General features: G+C 43.2%; 2 protein-coding genes across 2 annotated transcripts; one reads left to right on the top strand and one right to left on the bottom strand.

Moving 5' to 3' along the window:
• Positions 1–496: 496 nt before the first annotated feature.
• On the top strand, positions 497–2,483 carry LOC310798657 (uncharacterized protein). The gene is made up of 5 exons (XM_083661201.1): positions 497–660; positions 755–808; positions 1,447–1,527; positions 1,923–1,994; positions 2,189–2,483. Exons 1-5 carry the CDS (start codon positions 594–596, stop codon positions 2,290–2,292), a joined length of 378 nt encoding a protein of 125 aa, XP_083517327.1. The 5' UTR covers positions 497–593; the 3' UTR covers positions 2,293–2,483.
• A 535-nt stretch (positions 2,484–3,018) lies between these two features.
• On the bottom strand, positions 3,019–20,897 carry LOC310798886 (hemicentin-1-like; the record flags this gene model as incomplete). Its single annotated transcript, XM_083661448.1, has 13 exons — positions 3,019–3,629; positions 3,938–4,207; positions 4,754–5,089; positions 5,232–5,516; positions 9,186–9,461; positions 10,017–10,277; positions 12,385–12,696; positions 12,843–13,127; positions 14,818–15,093; positions 15,651–15,911; positions 18,240–18,515; positions 18,975–19,208; positions 20,759–20,897. The coding sequence occupies 13 exons, from the start codon at positions 20,895–20,897 to the stop codon at positions 3,520–3,522; spliced, it is 3,321 nt and encodes a 1,106-aa protein (XP_083517574.1). The 3' UTR covers positions 3,019–3,519.
• Between the last annotated feature and the right edge of the window lie 209 nt (positions 20,898–21,106).

Here is a 21,106-nt window from a genome sequence, read left to right as displayed (position 1 = left end):
AAGAATAACATTTAGAATTTTGGATTGTTTACATTGACTTCAAGGCGGTTTAAATTATTTTTCGGGATGGTTCCCGGGCAGTGATGTCATTCTGCTGCTACTGTTGTTTTGCTAAAAGTAATGCAAAAGTAGTGTAATAAGTAACGAGTTACTCTACAAAGAAAGTAATATTGTAAAGTAACATATTACTTTCAAATGAAAGTAACTAGTAATATGTAGTATATTACATTTTGAAAGTAACTTGCCCAACACTGCTTGTAGGTCAGTATCATGTGGGTCCCACACTCACACTGTCGTGCCTATACAAGCTGTTACTCATCAAGAGCCACAGTGAGCTGTTGTTTTGGCAAAGGTGCATCTTTCCGCTGGATCTTATTCACAGGAAACCACTGGAAAGATGCGGGAGACAAACGATACGCTTCATAGAATCGTGGCAACGACCAGCTCATTGCTGCACAGTGAGCCCCCAAACTTTATAAGGTGCCACAACAACAGCAACCGTTTCATTCCTTCAGAGGCACCTGAAGTTAGTGCACATACTGTACAGTCGTAGGCCTACACGGATATTTGGATACTACTCGTCTTACCACAGCATGGGATCATCAAAGATGTTTTCGCTGTACATTCTTGTACTGGTGGTATTCATTGACCAAAGCCAAGGTATTGTGTACTTTGTCAGAATGAGACAATACTTCAGATTTTCAAAGTAACTTTAATGCAGATCTACTGTCATTTTTCTTGTCATTTTTCGAAGGTGTTCCTGAGACGGATGCACAGCCTTTGAGTGTCAGCAGCACAGTCACTAATGGTATGTTTATAGGCGTGGGGACAACACCTTTTGCACAGTTTACAGTGTTGGGGGTAGTAACTCATTACAAAAGTAACATATTACATATTACTTTTAGCAGTAACTCAGTAATATAACTTATTACTTATAGGATTTCAGTAATATTATACCAGTTACTTTGTCAAGTAACTCAAGTTACAAATTGAGTTACATTTTATAAAATCAAAGCACATATTTAAAAAAGATACAATCATTTCCTAATCAAACTGTGTGTTTTTATACAAATAACCACTATAGATGACAATAACAAAGGAAAAGAATAACATTTAGAATTTTGGATTGTTTACACTGACTTCAAGGCGGTTGACATTATTTTTTGGGATGGTTCCGGGGCGGCGATGTCATTCTGCTGGTGCTGTTGTTTTGGTGAAAGTAATGCAAAAGTAGTGTAATAAGTAACGAGTTACTCTACACAGACAGTAATATTGGAAAGTAACATATTACTTTTAAATGAAAGTAACGAGTAATATGTAGTATATTACATTTTGAAAGTAACTTGCCCAACACTGTGTCTGATGCATTAATAATTGCTGAGTTTTGATTGCAATAGTTATGTCGCATTCCCCCTTTAAGGTGTAATACGGTTGTTTCTGTTGCAGCTTCTGCCAGTGGAGAGTCAGTGACAACTAAGCATTCGTTCAGCAGCCCCAGAGAGCAGGAGAGACTGTGTGACTCTAAAGGTGATAGCAATCCAGGGCATAATAGTGAAGAGACAATATATATAAATCTAGCTTACCAGCTTATTTTCGATTTGATTGCACTTGCAACTTTGTGATTGTCTTTAGTCATCTTCCTACTTCTTATCTCTGGATATTGATGTGTGACCGCTACGCTGCATACAGACACTAAGACAAATTCCTCGTATGTAACTTGCATGCTGTGGCAATAAAAGTGACTCTGATTCTGATTATTTGAGCACATGATGTTTCAGTAATAGTCTGCATTGCATTATCTTGAGGGGCAGTTAAAAATGTAACTGTATTAGAAAATGCTATAGCGTCTATAACTATACCTTTTACTGCATTGTCAGTCTTGCCCTGTTTTCCTTGCAACTTGAAATCTTTGTGTGACTCAGGGAGAAGAGGGGGGGTGAATGCGAGCTTCGTTTGTCGGCCCTCTGTCAAACGCTACCGCAAGCCTAGGAAATGTGAGTTATGCTTACAGCCCAAGTATAACTAATTATTTAGTATTAGTGTAGTATTGTTTCTTGGCTTGACAATGTAATGTGAATTAAAAAAATTAAGTTATCATTTTAATCATATTTGAGCCGGTATACTTAATCTGTGTGTGTGTGTGTGTGTTCCTTTTTTTTCTCCATTGCTGCATGTCTCAATCCGGAAGTGGCAAAAAAGTGCCTGAGGAGGAAACCAGGGAATCAGAGGACATCCTGCAAGCATCCTGGATTGAACAAGGTCGTTAGAAAGACCCCTAGTGTCCCAATCTGAATACTGCACACAATCCTTTGTTCTGTAACCACCATTTTGCAATCATCACTATAACCGTAATATTTCATTGTTGTATTCACTTTATTTTTTATCACCAAAAAGACTCAAGATTGCATGAATAAACGTATTGAAGCAGCACAAAAGTTGTACTCCTCAATAAAGTCTCAAAGAAAAGAAATTGTGTGTTCATGTTTAATGAATGAAAATACATATAGGAGTTACACATAATATCATTTGACAAGATTATTAGGCATAATCACACACATAAGCTGCAGGCGTTAAGTTAAAATGTTTTCAGCAAGTACCAAAACTATTGAAGATATTTTAGAATAATTCAGCTCTTCATTCTGTCCAGTCTAAAATTATGCAAACAAATTAAAGACTTTATCAAACTGCCTCCAGGGCGTAGGTTTTTCCCTTTCACTGTCAATGAGAATGTTAATCTTTAATTTGGTGAAAGCAAACGTGATTGTTATGAGAAGTTCAGTTAAGTTAAGTTAAGTTATCCTTTATTTATCCCCTTGGGGAAATTCATCCTCTGCATTTGACCCATCCTCTACTAGGAACCGTCCTAGAACTAGGAGCAGTGGGCAGCCACTGAGTGCAGCGCCCGGGGACCAACCAACTCCAGTTCTTTTGCCATTGCCTTGGTCAGGGGCAATGACAGGAGTATTAAGCCTAACCTACATGTCTTTCTTTGATGGCAATAGTAACAACATAGTTTCATTGGGGGGAAATATTATTTTCCCAGCAAAATCTATAAGAACTGGCAGTGATTCTCAAGCCTTTTCATATCAAGCACCCCTAATTTAGTCTATATTGGGGCCACCGACCCACAGATACCCCACTTAATGGCATTTTGTGATCTGAGACCCATCTGGTCTGAATATCTGCAGAATTCCAAGACTATCTGTATTGTATGTAGAAAGATACTGCAACAGTGAAACTATCAAAATAGTCATTCTTATACATTCTCTAATTGCTTTAACTTCCTGTCAATTAATTAATGGTGAAGTTGATCAATTCATCAAATTTGCTGGGGACCCGCTGGAACCCCCTCAAGGTGGTCCCCTGTGGTCCCCAGACCCCGCGTTGAGAACCACTAGCCTATGGGGTCCCTTGACAAAAACATCTCATGATATTGACTATGCCTACCAAGTCAAGTTTGTAAAATGGACTGTAGAGGGAGCCAGAGGCCTTTCCGTCCTACTGGATTTGTGGAAGAAGTCAGTGACACAGCCAGTCGCTGAGCGCAGGGAGAGACCAGGCACACAGAGCCAGGAGCATCACACCACCTTGGGACTGGAGTGGGAGGGCGTTGTCTGAGAGGAATGGACCTGTGATGGAGAGGAAAGTGAGGAGAAGATCCATTAGGATTAGGGGATATTCACCATTATGGGGAACTTATATGGAAAAAAAAAATTGCTAGTGTAAAATGTATCAATCTTGACTATTATTGAAGTTTTGAATTAGCTTAAGATTTGGCAAAAATATAAAATTTCTGAACGATTATCACCATCAAATGTTTTCATTTATATTTATGTTTCATGCTCGAGCTCATCAGATATTACAATATGACTCTCCAAACCAATTAGTGAAGCAATTAGTGGGATACTGTAGGAACGACATCAAAACAAAGACTCACTGATGATGACGGTGAAGGCTTTAGTGTGGCTCATTGAGATGTTGGTCACGGGGTTCCTGGCCTTGCATGTGTAGTTCCCCTCGTTTTGTTTGGTGGCGTACAGAGTGACCTCAGAGCCAAGATGAACGGTTGGAATGAATGGTTTGTTGTTGTAGAACCACTCGAACTCACTGACTGGCCGAGAGTCGGCATGGCACGTCAGTGACACGGTGGTGACTGCAAACAGTTGTACGGAGTCTGGGCCATCGATACCCACACTCAGAGGGCCATCTGTATAGGGACAGTGCGACACGTAGCCTATACAGTCAGTAAAATGTACAGAATCTTACTGTGTTTTGGTGCAAAACTGGTGATAAAAAAAAAAATCCAAAATCTAATGTATTCTCATCAGCATTTATTCTCTGCATCAACATAACAAATCTTAAGGGGCGTGTGTGTGTGTGTATGTATGTACGTATGTACGTGTGTGTGTGTGTGTGTGTGTACGTGCGTGTGTGTGTGTTTGTGTGTGTGTGTGTGTGTGTGTTTATTTTCCTTATGTGTGCGGAAGCGTGTATATGTGTGACTGTGTGTATGTGAGTATGCATGCAAGTATTTTTTTTCTCTTTTATTTAAAGTATTGTTGTTGTTTTTTTCCAATACAATTACCATGGATGTTGTATATTACTGTCCTTTTTATTTTCTCACATAGAAAATACATAAAATATTGTAGGAATGTTACGTATAAGTATAAACAGTTGATGTAAATCTATGTAAAAAACAAACTGAAATCTTGCAATAAAGTACAAAAAAAACCAGCAAATCTGAAATACTCACAGTCCACTTGTAGCTTGTATTCAGGGCTCTTATGATGACCGGCGAGATTGATAGCGACACACTGATAGGTCCCATCATTGTCCACTGTCACTGGACTGAAGTGCAGGGAGTTGTTTTGAATGTAATAGGACATGTTTGAGTTGATGGTGGAGTTGATGGTGGAGTTGATGGTGGAGTTGATGGTGGAGTTGATGGTGGAGTTTGTGACGCTGAGGCGCATGTTGTACTTTATCCAATAGATGGCATCAAAGAGCCCAGTCACCTCACAGGTCAAAGTTAGTTTTTTACCGGCTATTGCAATTGTGTTGGGCTTGACCATCACTGACTCAATGCGCTCTGTAGTAGACACAAAGCACAGTTAGGGAAGGTAATAGCTTCATCAATTAATTCGATCACTATATTTGTTTTACATTGCTATTCATAATCATTTGAAAATAGCACCAAAAGCATGTCAAGCAAAAACAAGGTATAGTCTTACCAACGACTGTGAGATGGATCGAGTCACTGCTGGTTGAAGAAGTCACATTGTTGTAGGCCATGCAGGTGTATTCTCCACTCATGTTTACATACAGAGGGCCCATTTCCAACATGGACGTATTGGCCACCAGGGTGGAGTTGACTCCATCCATCCGTGTATCCATCGAGGGACTGAAGGACCAGCTGAATTGGCTGGGAGGCACTGAGGAGGCGGAACAGCTGAGGACCACATGCTGTCCTGTCTCGGCAACAGCTGGTCCAGAAATGATGGGTTTCTCTGGTCCGACTGTAACGACAAAGAAGATGTTGGGCACAGGCTCCTGTATACAACATCATCACCTTTAAATAGTTCAGGACAATGCACAATGAGGCCATTTGCACCTGCCGTTAACATGCGTTTTCTGCAATCTGATTGCAATCAGATTGCAATCAGATTGCAGAAATGGGTGTCCTCTCAATCCGCATAAAGTTGCTGTATCCAGATTGAGAGGACACACTGCATGTTTAAGGCCATGGATTGGGCCTTGCAGTGCCCATCCGAGACAGGTTCGGACTGCCATTGGAGCACCAGGGGGGCCGGTACGCGGAAGCTCCAGGTTCTTCAGCAATTCGGAGTGATCTGAGCCTATGAGCAGGGCGGGATGGACCCTCTCGAACTGGTGGAGGGGCAGATCCCTCAGGTGGTGGAATCTCTGCTGCAGGGCGGTAAGGGGGTAAGTTTGCTCGCCTAGACCAAGGTTCGGTTCCGTAAAGGCCCTCTTGATGTGATAGGTCTGCTCTGGAAACCCTGCTGGTGATACAGTAAAGGAGACGGCCGCCCCGTGGAGCATCTGGAGCTCCTGCCTCACCGTCCGCAGGGGCATATCCTCAGGGTGGCCTGTGAGGCCCAGCTGCTGTGCCGCTGAGTGCAGGAGCAAGGTCCGCTCTGACCCATCGTCCATTATGCCGTATGTGTCCATCCTCTGGTCCCCATATTTGATCACCACCTTGCAGACCTTAAGGAGGACACGGCGGTTTTCCCATGGCGGTTTCCCGATGTAGTACACCCTCCCCCCGGTTTCCTGCGGGGGAGCAGGGTGGCTTGATGGGACCTACCGGTTGGTTGGGATTCCTGGGATTCCTCGAAGAATTTGATGAGGTATCCTCTGGTCGGTGAGGTGCCATGACCAGAGCGAGCTCACCTGACGTCGAAGGAATCTTGAAGGACCAGGTGTACTACATCGGGAAACCGCCATGGGAAAACCGCCGTGTCCTCCTTAAGGTCTGCAAGGTGGTGATCAAATATGGGGACCAGAGGCTGGACACATACGCCATAATGGACGATGGGTCAGAGCGGACCTTGCTCCTGCACTCAGCGGCACAGCAGCTGGGCCTCACAGGCCAGCCCGAGGATATGCCCCTGCGGACGGTGAGGCAGGAGCTCCAGATGCTCCACGGGGCGGCCGTCTCCTTTACTGTATCGCCAGCAGGGTTTCCAGAGCAGACCTATCACATCAAGAGGGCCTTACGGAACCGAACCTTGGTCTAGGCGAGCAAACTTACCCCATTACCGCCCTGCAGAAGAAATTCCACCACCTGAGGGATCTGCCCCTCCACCAGTTCGAGAGGGTCCATCCCGCCCTGCTCATAGGCTCAGATCACTCCGAATTGCTGAAGAACCTGGAGCTTCCGCGTACCGCCCCCCCCCCGGTGCTCCAATGGCAGTCCGAACCTGTCTCGGATGGGCACTGCAAGGCCCAATCCATGGCCTTAAACACCCTCACCTGACTCCTGCTCCATCTCTGAGCGTCGCAAGTCCTCTGATCCGGCTCGAAGGACCAAATTGTAGCGAAGCTTGTTGGCTTGCTGGGGGCAAAGCTTCTGGGCTTGCCTCGTGAAGTGTGCTGGATCGTGTATGAAGGCTCACGGGCTGTGATCGATCAGAATCACGGAGATGGAGATCGGGACCGACTGGTCGGTCCTGGGACGCGGTTGAAATACCACTGGTATGACTGGGTGTAAGGCAATCGGTCACCAGGGCCTGGCCGGTTGGAAGATGGCCAGGATTCAGTTCGGGTCCGGATTTAGTTGTGCTAATGGTTGACATTATGAAAAGGGAGTAAGAATACCTGAATCAAGCAGGAATCTCTCGGATGTGGGTTTGCTGGTGGCTACGGATGAGTTCCTGCCCCGGTTGGATCGTCTGGTCGGAGTGTAGGGGGTCTGGCCCTTTAGTACTACTCCGAACCCTGGATACTCTGCGGTATCCAGATCCGATCTGGTGGGGGAAGGGTTGCTCCTCTGGTCGGTGAGGTGCCATGACCAGAGCGAGCTCACCTGACATCGAAGGAATCAAGCAGGAACCTCTCGGATGTGGTGTAGCGTCACGGAACACTTTGTTTATATGGTCGCGTTCCGTTGTATGACGTCACGTCATTGGTGATGTCACAACGTTCGAGGTAGCTATGACATCATCGGTGTTATGTCTGACATCGCCGATGACCTCACAGGTGAACTCTATGCTATGACATCATTGTCATCGCTGATGATGTCATCATCATTACGTCGCTGACGTGTCGGCTGGTAGGCATCGACTGCCCCAAGAACAGGCCTGACGGTGGGCCATTGTGGACCGTTTCTACACTGCATTTACACTTGTGTTCAATGTGTACACAATGCATCCCTGACCACCTCCGGAGGTGGTTTGGCCGATCAGATTGCAATCCTTCTTCAATGCGTTTTAGGGGTGTTTACACCTGTACTTTCAAGTGATAAAACACAATCTGATTGCAATCTGATCACAGAAAACACATGTTAATGCCGAGGGGGTTTCAGGGGGGTCCCCAGAAAAAAGGCAATAATTTGTTTTAACTAGAATTCCATGCGTAAGTAACACAATGGTAGAATGACTATTTTGGTCATGGGTTTCATACACTTTTTGCAATAAAACATAAAAGTGTGACAACTCTTCCACTCTACTCGCCCTTTCTTGCAGGAGCCTGTGCTTGTTGGGGTTGTTAACCTGATTGGGTGCACCTGGGCTACTCATTGGGCTTAAGGAGAGCTTCTCCCTCCTGATGCACCTATTGTTCTGTTCGTTGGTTTAATATCTATTGTGTTTAGTTATTTTCCCTTAGTTTTAGTTGATGCATTATTGTTTTAACTTTTGCTTTGGTGTATGACTCCCCCTCATATAACCCGGCTCAACCAAAGGGAGGGTGTCATATGCCAAAGTGAAAGTTAAAACAATAACTAATGACAAATAACTAGACAACACAAACTACATTAAACAAAAGGCACATCAGTGAGGAGGGAGAGATACTGGATCATCTGAAGGTCTTCTCTAAAAGCCCAAAGAGCACACCGGGCCCAGGTGCACCCAATCAGCATAACGACCCCAACAGGCTCCCAAGATAGGGCCATAGAGAGTGGGAGGTTGTCACAAAATCTTATCAAATTGGGGTCCATCATCCATGGTCTAATTTGTGTCAGTTTAGGGGTCCTTGATGTGAAAAAGTTTGAGAACCACTGCACTATAGAGACAGTCCGCATGTCTGGGAACGCCCATACAGGCTCTAGGAACGCCCACAATAGACGCTGGTTAGCTGGCTCAGCCTGGCTGGGGGCGTCGTCAGGGTGGGGTAAAAACCCCTGTTCTATCCATTCAGCAAAGTTAGAATTTAGCTGATAGCTCAGCCCAGGCAGACACGATCAGGGATTTAACCACCGCAGTAAACGCACATCTGAGCAGACGTCTTGTGTTCTGCTCTAGAACCCCCAAACCTGTAGTTTAGAGCCGCAGCACCGTCTTTTGGTGAGTCAGCCCATGAGATATATGGGCGGTTTTACCCCACTCGCGCGCCAGCCGTTTTACATTTTGTGGGCGTTCCCAGACATGCGGACTGTCTCTATAAAATGACCCCATACATTTTTTTATTAGCCACCTAGCATACATCTTTGTGATTTGAATACTCACAGTTCACAAGGAGTTTATATGGAGCGCTGCTGGTCATGTTGCTCACAGCATTGACAGCCATACAGCTGTAGTATCCAGTGTCATTACGTTCCAGTGGGTTGAATGTGACTGTCTCGTTATCCGTAGAGAAAACAGTTCTGTTGTCCGCATACAGCCGCTCGCCATCCTTCATCCAATAAACATGCCCAGTAGATCCCGTCACATTGCAGCTCAGCATGTATGGCCGACCGTTTATGGCGAACCCTGATGTCTCTATTTGTACATCTGTTATTTGGGCTGTAAGACAAGAGCAATAGCTAATTATTGTTAGCTGTTTTTTTTGTTTTTTGTTTTTTATTAACAATAAAGATATACAAAATATGTCAGACAGACAATAACACATCACTATACTTGAGAGTTATAAACAAACAGAAATGAATAAGACATAGAACAATCCAATCCAATAATTAATGTTTACAAAGACATTTTAGAATAAAATAAAAATAAGGACAGAAAAAATGACATTAGCAAAAGTCAATTTACAGGGGTTACATCAAATATGTTTCTGTAATATTCTAAGAACCTGTTGCTTTTTTATTGATTACAAGAGCAAGCGAATTAAGCAATGAGTTGAATTCAATCAAAAAGATGGGGAAAGACGGCCGAGTACCTAAAAACGTCTGTTTATGAATAAAGAATTTTCCAAAAAAAATAAAAAAAATTACAACATAGCTTAGAGATTTGTTACTTGTATTCTCATAATAACAAATAACATCTTTAAGAGTAACTAACTATCCCGTTTGATCATGAGGAAAAAACATCTACAGAAACATAAAGGTTCTCCATACTCACCGATGACAGTGAGCATGTGGTAGGCAGTGCTGTTTTTGCCGGTGATAATGTTGTAGGCCATGCAGCTGTAGGACTTCCCACTCATGCTTAAGGTAAGAGGACTGGTCGTATACTCCGAAGTATTGGCCAGCGGCACCGTTGAACCGTTGAAGTACCAGTAGAAGCGGCTGGGAGGATATGATGATGCTGAACAGCTGAGAGTGACACTGCGTCCTGCCGTCGCTAATTCTGGTCCTGTAATTTCCGACTTCTCCGGTCCATCTAAACACGTTAAAATGTTAAGATAACATCACAGAATACTTGCTCACACAACTGTCAAGCCATTTATACGGTGCAATAGAAAGTTGAAAATTCCACCCTTGGATATTCTTACCACCAGGGTGTCAAACCTCAATTTCATCCCGGGGCCACATCAGCATTATGGTTGCCCTCAAAGGGCCGGTTGTAAATGTAATAACACCATATAAATCAAGCCTACGTGTTATCATATTGTATTATTGCCTCTCATGCAATTATTATAGTTTTTTAGTAATAGCTTAATACTTAGTAAATAGGTCTGAAAGCAGAATTATAGGGAAAACAGACAACGATCAGCTTACAACTATTATTCAATTTTAACACATTCACTGCCAGCCATTTTTTTTTTTACTGTAGGTAGCTTCTGCCAAGCCGTTTTTTGAGGATTCTGGCTCATTTTACAAGAGCCGAGGATAATTTTCTGCTTGGACTTTGTGAACACGAAGTTCACAAAAGTACTAATAGAATGTGTGCTTTCTCTGTCTAAAATAGTTAGTTTGTAGAGTTAGTAGTTATGTAGATATTAGCCGTTGAGTACAGCATGGTTTCAGTGTCTGAGACAGGAAGCTGAGATAATCGCAGTTTTGTGAAATTCAATCAAACAGGCAGAACAGTCACTTTAACCATTTATTTTTGGCATCAGTGAGAGATCAGACATCTGAACAATATAGTTCTGAACACCCTCTCCCTTAAACTCCTCCCTCCGTGGGCGTGTCTGGTGGCGTTTGTCACAAGCCAGTTTCTCCTGCCTGTCTGAGCAGTGAGCAGCCTCCCTCTCTGGCGGCCCCTCGTCGGCGAGTGTGGCGAGTGTGGACTGTGGATAGGACTCAATTGTTTCTTGGATTTTCGGTTGAGAGCTTTGATGAAGCTTTGTGCGATTCTAGGCTTTATGCTGCCCACCCAGTCTATTTTTGGAACCCACCCGCCCGTGTGCAGCAGCATGAAAGCGTTTTCGCCTACAGTATGAGAATGAGGCTCGTTCGTTTCTGGGTTTTCGGAATGCGTGCGATTCTGGCCTTTCTGCGGGTGTTTCAAAGTGTGTTTCACCCATAATCTATTATGCAAATTTGCAATCCCCCACGCCAGCACCGCTCTCCGCTCTCGGTGTGCTGCTCTGCTGGCGCGGCCGCTCTCGGGTGAGTCTGGTGACTGATGACTGTAAAATCGCCAAGCCATTTCCTTGAGAATGGCTTTCTCCCGCGGCTGTTTTTGGTTGCCTTTCTCTCTGTCGGGAGAGCACTGTCGCCACTTAGTTGGTCGGTAAAATAGATTATACTAATTCAATACTTCCAATATTTTTATAGGAGACGTGGGGGGCATTGATCCACGTAGCACCGTCAAAAAAAAATATATATATTTTTTGACGAGTCAACTCGTCATTGGCAGTGAACGGTTGGATTGTGTTTGACGAGTCAACTCGTCATTGGCAGTGAACGTGTTAAGAGCAGCTAGCTTTAGCCATATTGCGAAGAATTGTATTGTGCAAATTGTATTCTTATAGCTCTCGCGGGCCACATGAAATGAGGTGCCGGGCCGGATTTGGCCCCCGGGCCTTGAGTTTGACACATAATGTATATCAGAAATCTTTGATGTTCAATCCATTCCAGGAGTTTTTGAAAAAAAAAAAAAATCCAAAATCTAATGTATTCTCATCAGCATTTATTCTCTGCATCAACATAACAAATCTTAAGGGGCGTGTGTGTGTGTGTGTGTGTGTGTGTGTGTGTGTGTGTGTGTATGTACGTATGTACGTGTATGTGTGTGTGTGTGTGTGTGTGTGTTTATTTTCCTTATGTGTGTGGAAGCGTGTATATGTGTGACTGTGTATATGTGAGTATGCATGCAAGTATTTTCTTTCCTCTTTTATTTAAAGTATTGTTGTTGTTTTTTTTCAATACAATTACCATGGATGTTGTATATTACTGTCCTTTTTATTTTCTCACATAGAAAATACATAAAATATTGTAAGAATGTTACGTACAAGTATAAACAGTTGATGTAAATCTATGTAAAAAACAAACTGAAATCTTGCAATAAAGTACAAAAAAAACAGCAAATCTGAAATACTCACAGTTCACTTGTAGCTTGTATTCAGGGCTTTTATGCTGACCAGCGAGATTGATAGCGACACACTGATAGGTCCCATCATTGTCCACTGTCACTGGACTGAAGTGCAGGGAGTTGTTTTGAATGTAATAGGACATGTTTGAGTTGATGGTGGAGTTGATGGTGGAGTTGATGGTGGAGTTTGTGATGCTGAGGCGCATGTTGTACTTTATCCAATAGATGGCATCAAAGTGCCCAGTCACCTCACAGGTCAAAGTTAGTTTTTTACCGGCTATTGCAATTGTGTTGGGCTTGACCATCACTGACTCAATGCGCTCTGTAGTAGACACAAAGCACAGTTAGGGAAGGTAATAGCTTCATCAATTAATTCGATCACTATATTTGTTCTACATTTGCTATGAATAATCATTTGAAAATAGCACCAAAAGCATGTCAAGCAAAAACAAGGTATAGTCTTAATACCAATGACTGTGAGATGGATCGAGTCACTGCTGGTTGAAGAAGTCACATTGTTGTAGGCCATGCAGGTGTATTCTCCACTCATGTTTACATACAGAGGGCCCATTTCCAACATGGACGTATTGGCCACCAGGGTGGAGTTGAGTCCATCCATCCGTGTATCCATCGAGGGACTGAAGTACCAGCTGAATTGGCTGGGAGGCACTGAGGAGGCGGAACATCTGAAGACCACATGCTGTCCTGTCTCAGCAACAGCTGGTCCAGAAATGATGGGTTTCTCTGGTCCGACTGTAACGACAAAGAAGATTTTGAGCACAGGCTCCTGTATACGACATCATCACCTTTAAATAGCTCAGGACAATGCACAATGAGGCCATTTACACCTGGCGTTAACATGCGTTTTCTGCAATCTGATTGTAATCAGATTGTATTTTATCACTTCAGCCTGATTCCATTTACACCTGGCATTAACATGCATTTTCTGCAATCTGATTGCAATCAGATTGCAGAAATGGGTGTCCTCTCAATCCGCATAAAGTTGCTGTATCCAGATTGAGAGGACACATTGCATTTACACTTGTGTTCAATGTGTACACAATGCATCCCTGACCACCTCCGGAGGTGGTTTGGCCGATCAGATTGCAATCCTTCTTCAATGCGTTTTAGGGGTGTTTACACCTGTACTTTCAAGTGATAAAACACAATCTGATTGCAATCTGATCACAGAAAACACATGTTAATGCCAGGTGTAAATGGCCTCTATATTACAGTGGTTCTCAAAGTGGGGTCCGGGGACCCCCAGCCGTCCTTGAGGGGGTTTCAGGGAGGTCCCCAGAAAAAAGGCAATCCTTTGTTTTAACTAGAATTCCATCCGTAAGTAACACAATGGTAGAATGACTATTTTGGTCATGGGTTTCATACACTTTTTGCAATAAAAAATAAAAGTGTGACAACTCTTCCACTTTACTGGCCCTTTCTTGCAGGAGCCTGTGCTTGTTGGGGTTGTTAACCTGATTGGGTGCACCTGGGCCTGGTGTAGCTACTCATTGGGCTTAAGGAGAGCTTCTCCCTCCTGATGCACCTATTGTTCTGTTCGTTTGTTTAATATCTATTGTGTTTAGTTATTTTCCCTTAGTTTTAGTTGATGCATTATTGTTTTAACTTTTGCTTTGGTGTATGACTCCCCCTCATATAACCCGGCTCAAACAAAGGAGGGTGTCATATGCCAAAGTGAAAGTTAAAACAATAACTAATGACAAATAACTCGACAACACAAACTACATTAAACAAAAGGCACATCAGTGAGGAGGGAGAGAGACTGGATCATCTGAAGGTCTTCTCTAAAAGCCCAAAGAGCACACCGGGCCCAGGTGCACCCAATCAGCATAACGACCCCAACAGGCTCCCAAGATACTGTAGGGCCATGGAGAGTGGGAGGTTGTCACAAAATCTTATCAAATTGGGGTCCATCATCCATGGTCTAATTTGTGTCAGTTTAGGGGTCCTTGATGTGAAAAAGTTGGAGAACCACTGCACTATAGAGACAGTCCGCATGTCTGGGAACGCCCATACAGGCTCTAGGAATGCCCACAATAGACGCTGGTTAGCTGGCTCAGCCTGGCTGGGGGCGTCGTCAGGGTGGGGTAAAAACCCCTGTTCTATCCATTCAGCAAAGTTAGAATTTAGCTGATAGCCCAGCCCAGGCAGACACGATCGGGGATTTAACCACCGCAGTAAACGCACATCTGAGCAGACGTCTTGTGTTCTGCTCTAGAACCCCCAAACCTGTAGTTTAGAGCCGCAGCACCGTCTTTTGGTGAGTCAGCCCATGAGATATATGGGCGGTTTTACCCCACTCGCGCGCCAGCCGTTTAACATTTTGTGGGCGTTCCCAGACATGCGGACTGTCTCTATAAAATGACCCCATACATTTTTTTATTAGCCACCTAGCATACATCTTTGTGATTTGAATACTCACAGTTCACAAGGAGTTTATATGGAGCGCTGCTGGTCATGTTGCTCACAGCATTGACAGCCATACAGCTGTAGTATCCAGTGTCATTACGTTCCAGTGGGTTGAATGTGACTGTCTCGTTATCCGTAGAGAAAACAGTTCTGTTGTCCGCATACAGCCGCTCGCCATCCTTCATCCAATAAACATGCCCAGTAGATCCCGTCACATTGCAGCTCAGCATGTATGGCCGACCGTTTATGGCGAACCCTGATGTCTCTATTTGTACATCTGTAATTTGGGCTGTAAGACAAGAGCAATAGCTAATTATTGTTAGCTGTTTTTTTTGTTTTTTATTAACAATAAAGATATACAAAATATGTCAGACAGACAATAACACATCACCATACTTGAGTTATAAACAAACAGAAATGAATAAGACATAGAACAATCCAATCCAATAATTCATGTTTACAAAGACAACTTGACATTTTAGAATAAAATAAAAATAAGGACAGAAAAAATGACATTAGCAAAAGTCAATTTACAGGGGTTACATCAAATATGTTTCTGTAATATTCTAAGAACCTGTTGCTTTTTTATTGTTTACAAGAGCAAGCAAATTAAGCAATGAGTTGAATTCAATCAAAAAGATGGGGAAAGACGGCCGAGTACCTAAAAACGTCTGTTTATGAATAAAGAATTTTCCCAAAAAAAAAAAAAAAATTACAACATAGCTTAGAGATTTGTTACTTGTATTGTCATAATAACAAATAACATCTTTAAGAGTAACTAACTATCCCGTTTGATCATGAGGAAAAAACATCTACAGAAACATAACAAAGGTTCTCCATACTCACCGATGACAGTGAGCATGTGGTAGGCAGTGCTGTTTTTGCCGGTGATAATGTTGTAGGCCATGCAGCTGTAGGACTTCCCACTCATGCTTAAGGTAAGAGGACTGGTCGTATACTCCGAAGTATTGGCCAGCGGCACCGTTGAACCGTTGAAGTACCAGTTGAAGTGGCTGGGAGGATATGATGATGCTGAACAGCTGAGAGTGACAGAGCGTCCTGCCGTCGCTAATTCTGGTCCTGTAATATCCGACTTCTCCGGTCCATCTAAACACGTTAAAATGTTAAGATAACATCACAGAATACTTGCTCACACAACTGTCAAGCCATTTATACGGTGCAATAGAACGTTGAAAATTCCACCCTTGGATATTCTTACCACCAGGGTGTCAAACTCAATTTCATCCCGGGCCACATCAGTAATTGTGGTTGCCCTCAAAGGGCCGGTTGTAAATGTAATAACACCATATAAATCAAGCCTACGTGTTATCATATTGTATTATTGCCTCTCATTCAATTATTATAGTTTTTTTTAGTAATAACTTAATACTTAGTAAATAGGTCTGAAAGCAGAATTATAGGGAAAACAACAGACAACGATCAGCTTACAACTATTATTCAATTTAAGAGCAGCTATCTTTAGCCGTATTGCGAAGAATTGTATTGTGCAAATTGTATTCTTATAGCTCTCGCGGGCCACATGAAATGAGGTGCCGGGCCGGATTTGGCCCCCGGGCCTTGAGTTTGACACATACTGTATATCAGAAATCTTTGATGTTCAATCCATTCCAGGAGTTTTTGATTTTGTAATTTACTTTTTGGGTGTCCCCACTTCCACAACCTGGTTTGTCTACTTGTTCTTCAATTAGTCATTTTCTACACCTTCTACAGCTTTCAGCAGTGGGCTATATGCGTAGGTGGAGAGAGCGATAGCGATAGCAGTCCAGAAAAAGCAAGAGTTCACGCTGCTACTCAAAACGCAGTATAATATAGAGACAGTCGGCATGTCTGGGAATGCCCACAAAATGTTAAACGGCTGGTGCGCGAGTGGGGTAAAACCGCTCATATATCTCATGGGCTGACTCACCAAAAGACGGTGCTGCGGCTCTAAACTACAGGTTTGGGGGTTCTAGAGCAGAACACAAGATGTCTGCTCAGATGTGCGTTTACTGCGGTGGTTAAATCCCTGATCGTGTCTGCCCGGGCTGGGCTATCAGCTAAATTCTAACTTTGCTGAATGGATAGAACGGGGGTTTTTACCCCACCCTGACCACGCCTCCAGCCAGGCTGAGCCAGCTAAACCAGCGTCTATGACGAGACGTGGCCTCAACCTATTGCATTGTGATGTGTTGAGGCTACTGTCGGTGGACACGATTTCTCCCTGCATGATTGTTGAATGTTGATGCAAATTAGTGGATTTGGAAAGAAGCCCTTTGTCTTTGATACTGCACTGCAAAAATATATATATACCGTATATTACAGTAGGCCATTTAGTCTATTACTGAAGTGTATTCTTAAAAGAGAAAGAGAGAGAGAGTGAGAGAGAAATCAGCAAAAAAAGCAATGCTAATCAACCATTAATTGTTGTTTTAGACAGTTGCAATTTTCTTCTGCTATTAAACTCCACCGAAAACAGAATGGACCTGAATTGCACAAGGTACATCTCCAATGGACCCATTTCACAGCAGCCGTTTTGAGGAACCTATAGCTGCTGTTTTTGTGTGTGTGTGTGTGTGTGTGTGTGTGTTTTTAACAGTGTAAAGTGTTTGAGGGTGTTTGTCGAGGGTGTTTGTTCTTCCCTTTAATGGTATTGGGTCAAATTCCAGACTTCACAAGCAAGTTTGAAAAAGTCTTCCATGTTGATACCAATAGAGAGCCGCAGTAACGAGTCCGGAAATCATCGATGCTAACAGCCCTGGTTCAACACAGTTTTCGCCTATGGGAGTTTTGAATCGGTTTTTGGCGCGATGCTTCTAATACGCTCTCTGGGCAACGCTGGCTTAATCAAACGCGAACCAGATGGTAGTAACATCATCTTCACACATGAAGACCACTTTTATGAGTTTTGAAGCTTTTATGTGCCGTTAAAAGGGCGGCTAGCTAGCAAACGGCTAAATGGGACTACACTGTTGAGTCGATGGGGATATATACGTCAATAACGTCACCACTCAAAGGACGAACACGGAAATTCTCTTTCCCTCACCTGGTTCAGCCCCGTTCAGCCCAGGGTAATCAGTGCACACATCAACAACAGTCCAGGTTGAGTGTTGACGTGACGTGGAAGCCTATGCGACAGTGTGTAGTTCTGGATTAGCTTAGCACAAGCTTTTTACCTCTAGGGCTCGCATTTACGCTTCAAAACTCATGAAAGTGGTCCTCATGTGTGAAGATTATCCCGCTGAACCTTGGTTCGCGTTTGATTAAACTTGCGTTGCCCAGAGACCTTATTTGAAGCATCACGCCAAAAACCCATTCAAAAATCCCATAGACAGAAACAGTGTGGAACCAGGAAGTTCGGGACTTCCGCATTCAGCCTACAAAAATACGTCATCCCTGCGGCTCTCTATAGCATAAGGGCTCAAGGTTGGTACTTACGTATAACGTGCAATGTGAAGTTGCTACTCTCCAACTTGCTGAGCGGGTTGTAAGCCACACACTGGTAGTATCCATCATCAGAGAGCAGGACAGGGTCAAAGGTCAGAGTGGCATTGTCCATGGAGAGGTTTCGTCTGTTGTCAGCATGCAGAGGCCAGCCATCCCTCATCCAGTAGATAGACTCCACATCTCCAGCGGTCTCGCACGTCAGAGTGAAAGTGTCATTCATTATTGGCCGAGCACCCATAATTTTTACGGACGCATTCGTCACTGGAGCTGTGGGATTGAGAAGAAGAAGATTGCAGCATATCAGAATCAGAAAGACTTTAATGATGGGACAAGTTACAGTTGCTCGCACTCAGGCATGAAATATTCACATAACACAACATAGTATAACATAGTATAACACAGTATCACACAGTATCTCCCTAAACATAAAAACAGTCAATAAAATAAAATAAAATAGAATAGAATAAAATAGAATAAAATAGAATAAAATAAAATAGAATAAAATAAAATAAAATAAAATAAAATAAAATAAAATAAAATAAAATAAAATAAAATAAAATAAAATAAAAATAAAATAGGGTCAATGGGATAGTAAAAGTAAGAATTGTAGAATGGCATTCAATAAGTAGTTACAGTTACAACCTATGTACAGTATTTAAGCAGAGGGACTCCATTAAATTATATTGCAATGATTCTTCATTTAATGACAAATGCACTATGAGTTACCGAGAACAGTGAGCATTTTGTAGGCGGTGCTGTTTTGGCCGGTGATGTTGTTGTAGGCCTGGCAGACGTACTTCCCACTCATGCTTAAGGTCAGAGGTCCAATCACAAGCTCCGAGGTGTTAGCCAACAGGGAGCCATTGAGGGACCAGCTGAAGTGGCTGGGAGGATATGATGATACGGAACAGTTGAAGGTCACCTGTTGTCCTGTCAGGGACACGGACGGTCCCATGATCACTGGAATGGAGGGGTGATATCATTTCAAACACACAACTTTTTTGAATTGGATGAATGAATATGGGTAACATCCTGCAAACTTAAAAATGGTCCTATTTACAGTAGGGCTGGGTATTGGCAAGGATCTCACGATACGATACGTATCATGATACTTGGGTCACGATACGATTGTATCACGATATATTGCGATGCGATACATATTGCGATATTCTACAGAATTTACTCAAAATTAAATAAATAGAGCTAAAGATACAACACACTGTGTACCACCCAGGTAGTGTAATAATATGTACATCACTTTATATTGATAAGTTAGTGGACAAATTGAATCAAAACTGTGTTTTGACTAAATTTTGACTAAATTTAGTCAAAACTGAGTGTTGAGTGTTACTGAACGCATCGATATGGGAAATATCGATACAGTATCGATTAGGGGTGGGAATCACCAGATGCAGAGGCTTGGCATGGCATGGCCTGCAATTATTATTATTATTATTTTTTTTAATATCGCGATACTTGGCGTCCAAGTATCGATACAGTTTCGGGAAATAAAATATCGTGATATATTGCCGTATCGATTATATTGCCCAGCCCTAATTTACAGCAGGGCCGGATTAACACAGTGTGATGCCCCAGTTCACAGAGAATGGGATTATAAATTTAAACTGCAACAAAAGTTGTGCAGACTAGTCTGATATGATGATCTAAAGAACATCTAAAAGGCCTACTCAAAGTCCCTCAGAGACGCATGGTCACTGCACTAATCCAGCATCAAAAATAAAAGTCCTGGAAACTCCAAGCAGCTTTTCTCCACCATAAACCATCTCCTTAAGCCACAAACACCATCACAAACCAAAACCACAGAGCAACAGTGACAGTTTTATTGACTTTTTGTGGTGGTAAACATCTCCTAGCCAGTACTCTGTTTCTAACGCTAGAATCAGCCAGAGCTGGTAGCATTCCTCCTGCATCTAACATTGCTCGACACAATTGACTATCGTTAATTGACCCAGTCCCACACCTGGTCACTCAGAGGGTCACTCCACCACGTCATCGCCTACCTCATTGCCCAACCTCACTAACCATTGTCCCCGCCCAGTGCTCCCCCTGTTGGCCATCTAGCAGAACTGTCAACATCTCCAATGTACACTTCGTCACTACAAACCTACACTAATTCCCACAATAATTCTCGCTATCTCATCCAGCCAGCGGTGCTCGACGCCATTGACAATCTGGCACCTGCCCTACAAACCTTATCTCTGATCCACCCAGAAATGACCAAATCCACTTTGTACCATCTGAATGTGTTTGTTAAATACCAGATCACTAGCATGCAACTCTCTTGATCAATGATTTCATAGCTGATGATCACAATTTAGATGTTATGTTGCTAACAAAAACATGGTTGGATCAAGACAAGATATGTCTGGATGTTGTCCTGATAGAATTGACACCCCCAAACTTTAGCTTTATGGACCATGTCAGCTAAACCGCCCCAGAACATACGGAGAGGTGAAGAACACCCCCCCCCCACACACCTGCCGAAGTACCTGCATTCTGACTCTCCGTGTTGGCAGGATTGGCGTGTGGAGTCCCCAGGCCAGCCCCACAGCACAGCAGCAGCAGCAGAGAAACAGCACCCATCATCTTCAGCATCAGAAGAAAGAAGAGGAATGTGAGTTGGTTCATTATTGGTTGTGAAACAGCAGGAGTTTGAACGTGTTGTCCACCTTAAGGTGGCCAAGTGACAGCACACCTAGTCTGCCCTGTCCTGACCTACTCTAATCTAATCTGATGTTAGCCTGAACGCAAGCCTGATCTAAAGGTCCAGCTCAGAGGTTTCCAAAGTGGGAGGTGGGCCTGGCCAGGGGGCTCAAAACAATTTCAGGAGAAGCTCA

This window comes from Poromitra crassiceps, assembly GCF_964638095.1.
Source record: "Poromitra crassiceps genome assembly, chromosome: 26".
Taxonomy (NCBI): domain Eukaryota; kingdom Metazoa; phylum Chordata; class Actinopteri; order Beryciformes; family Melamphaidae; genus Poromitra; species Poromitra crassiceps.
The sequence above is the reverse complement of the archived record's forward strand: the minus strand, read 5'-3'. Positions and strand labels throughout refer to the sequence as shown.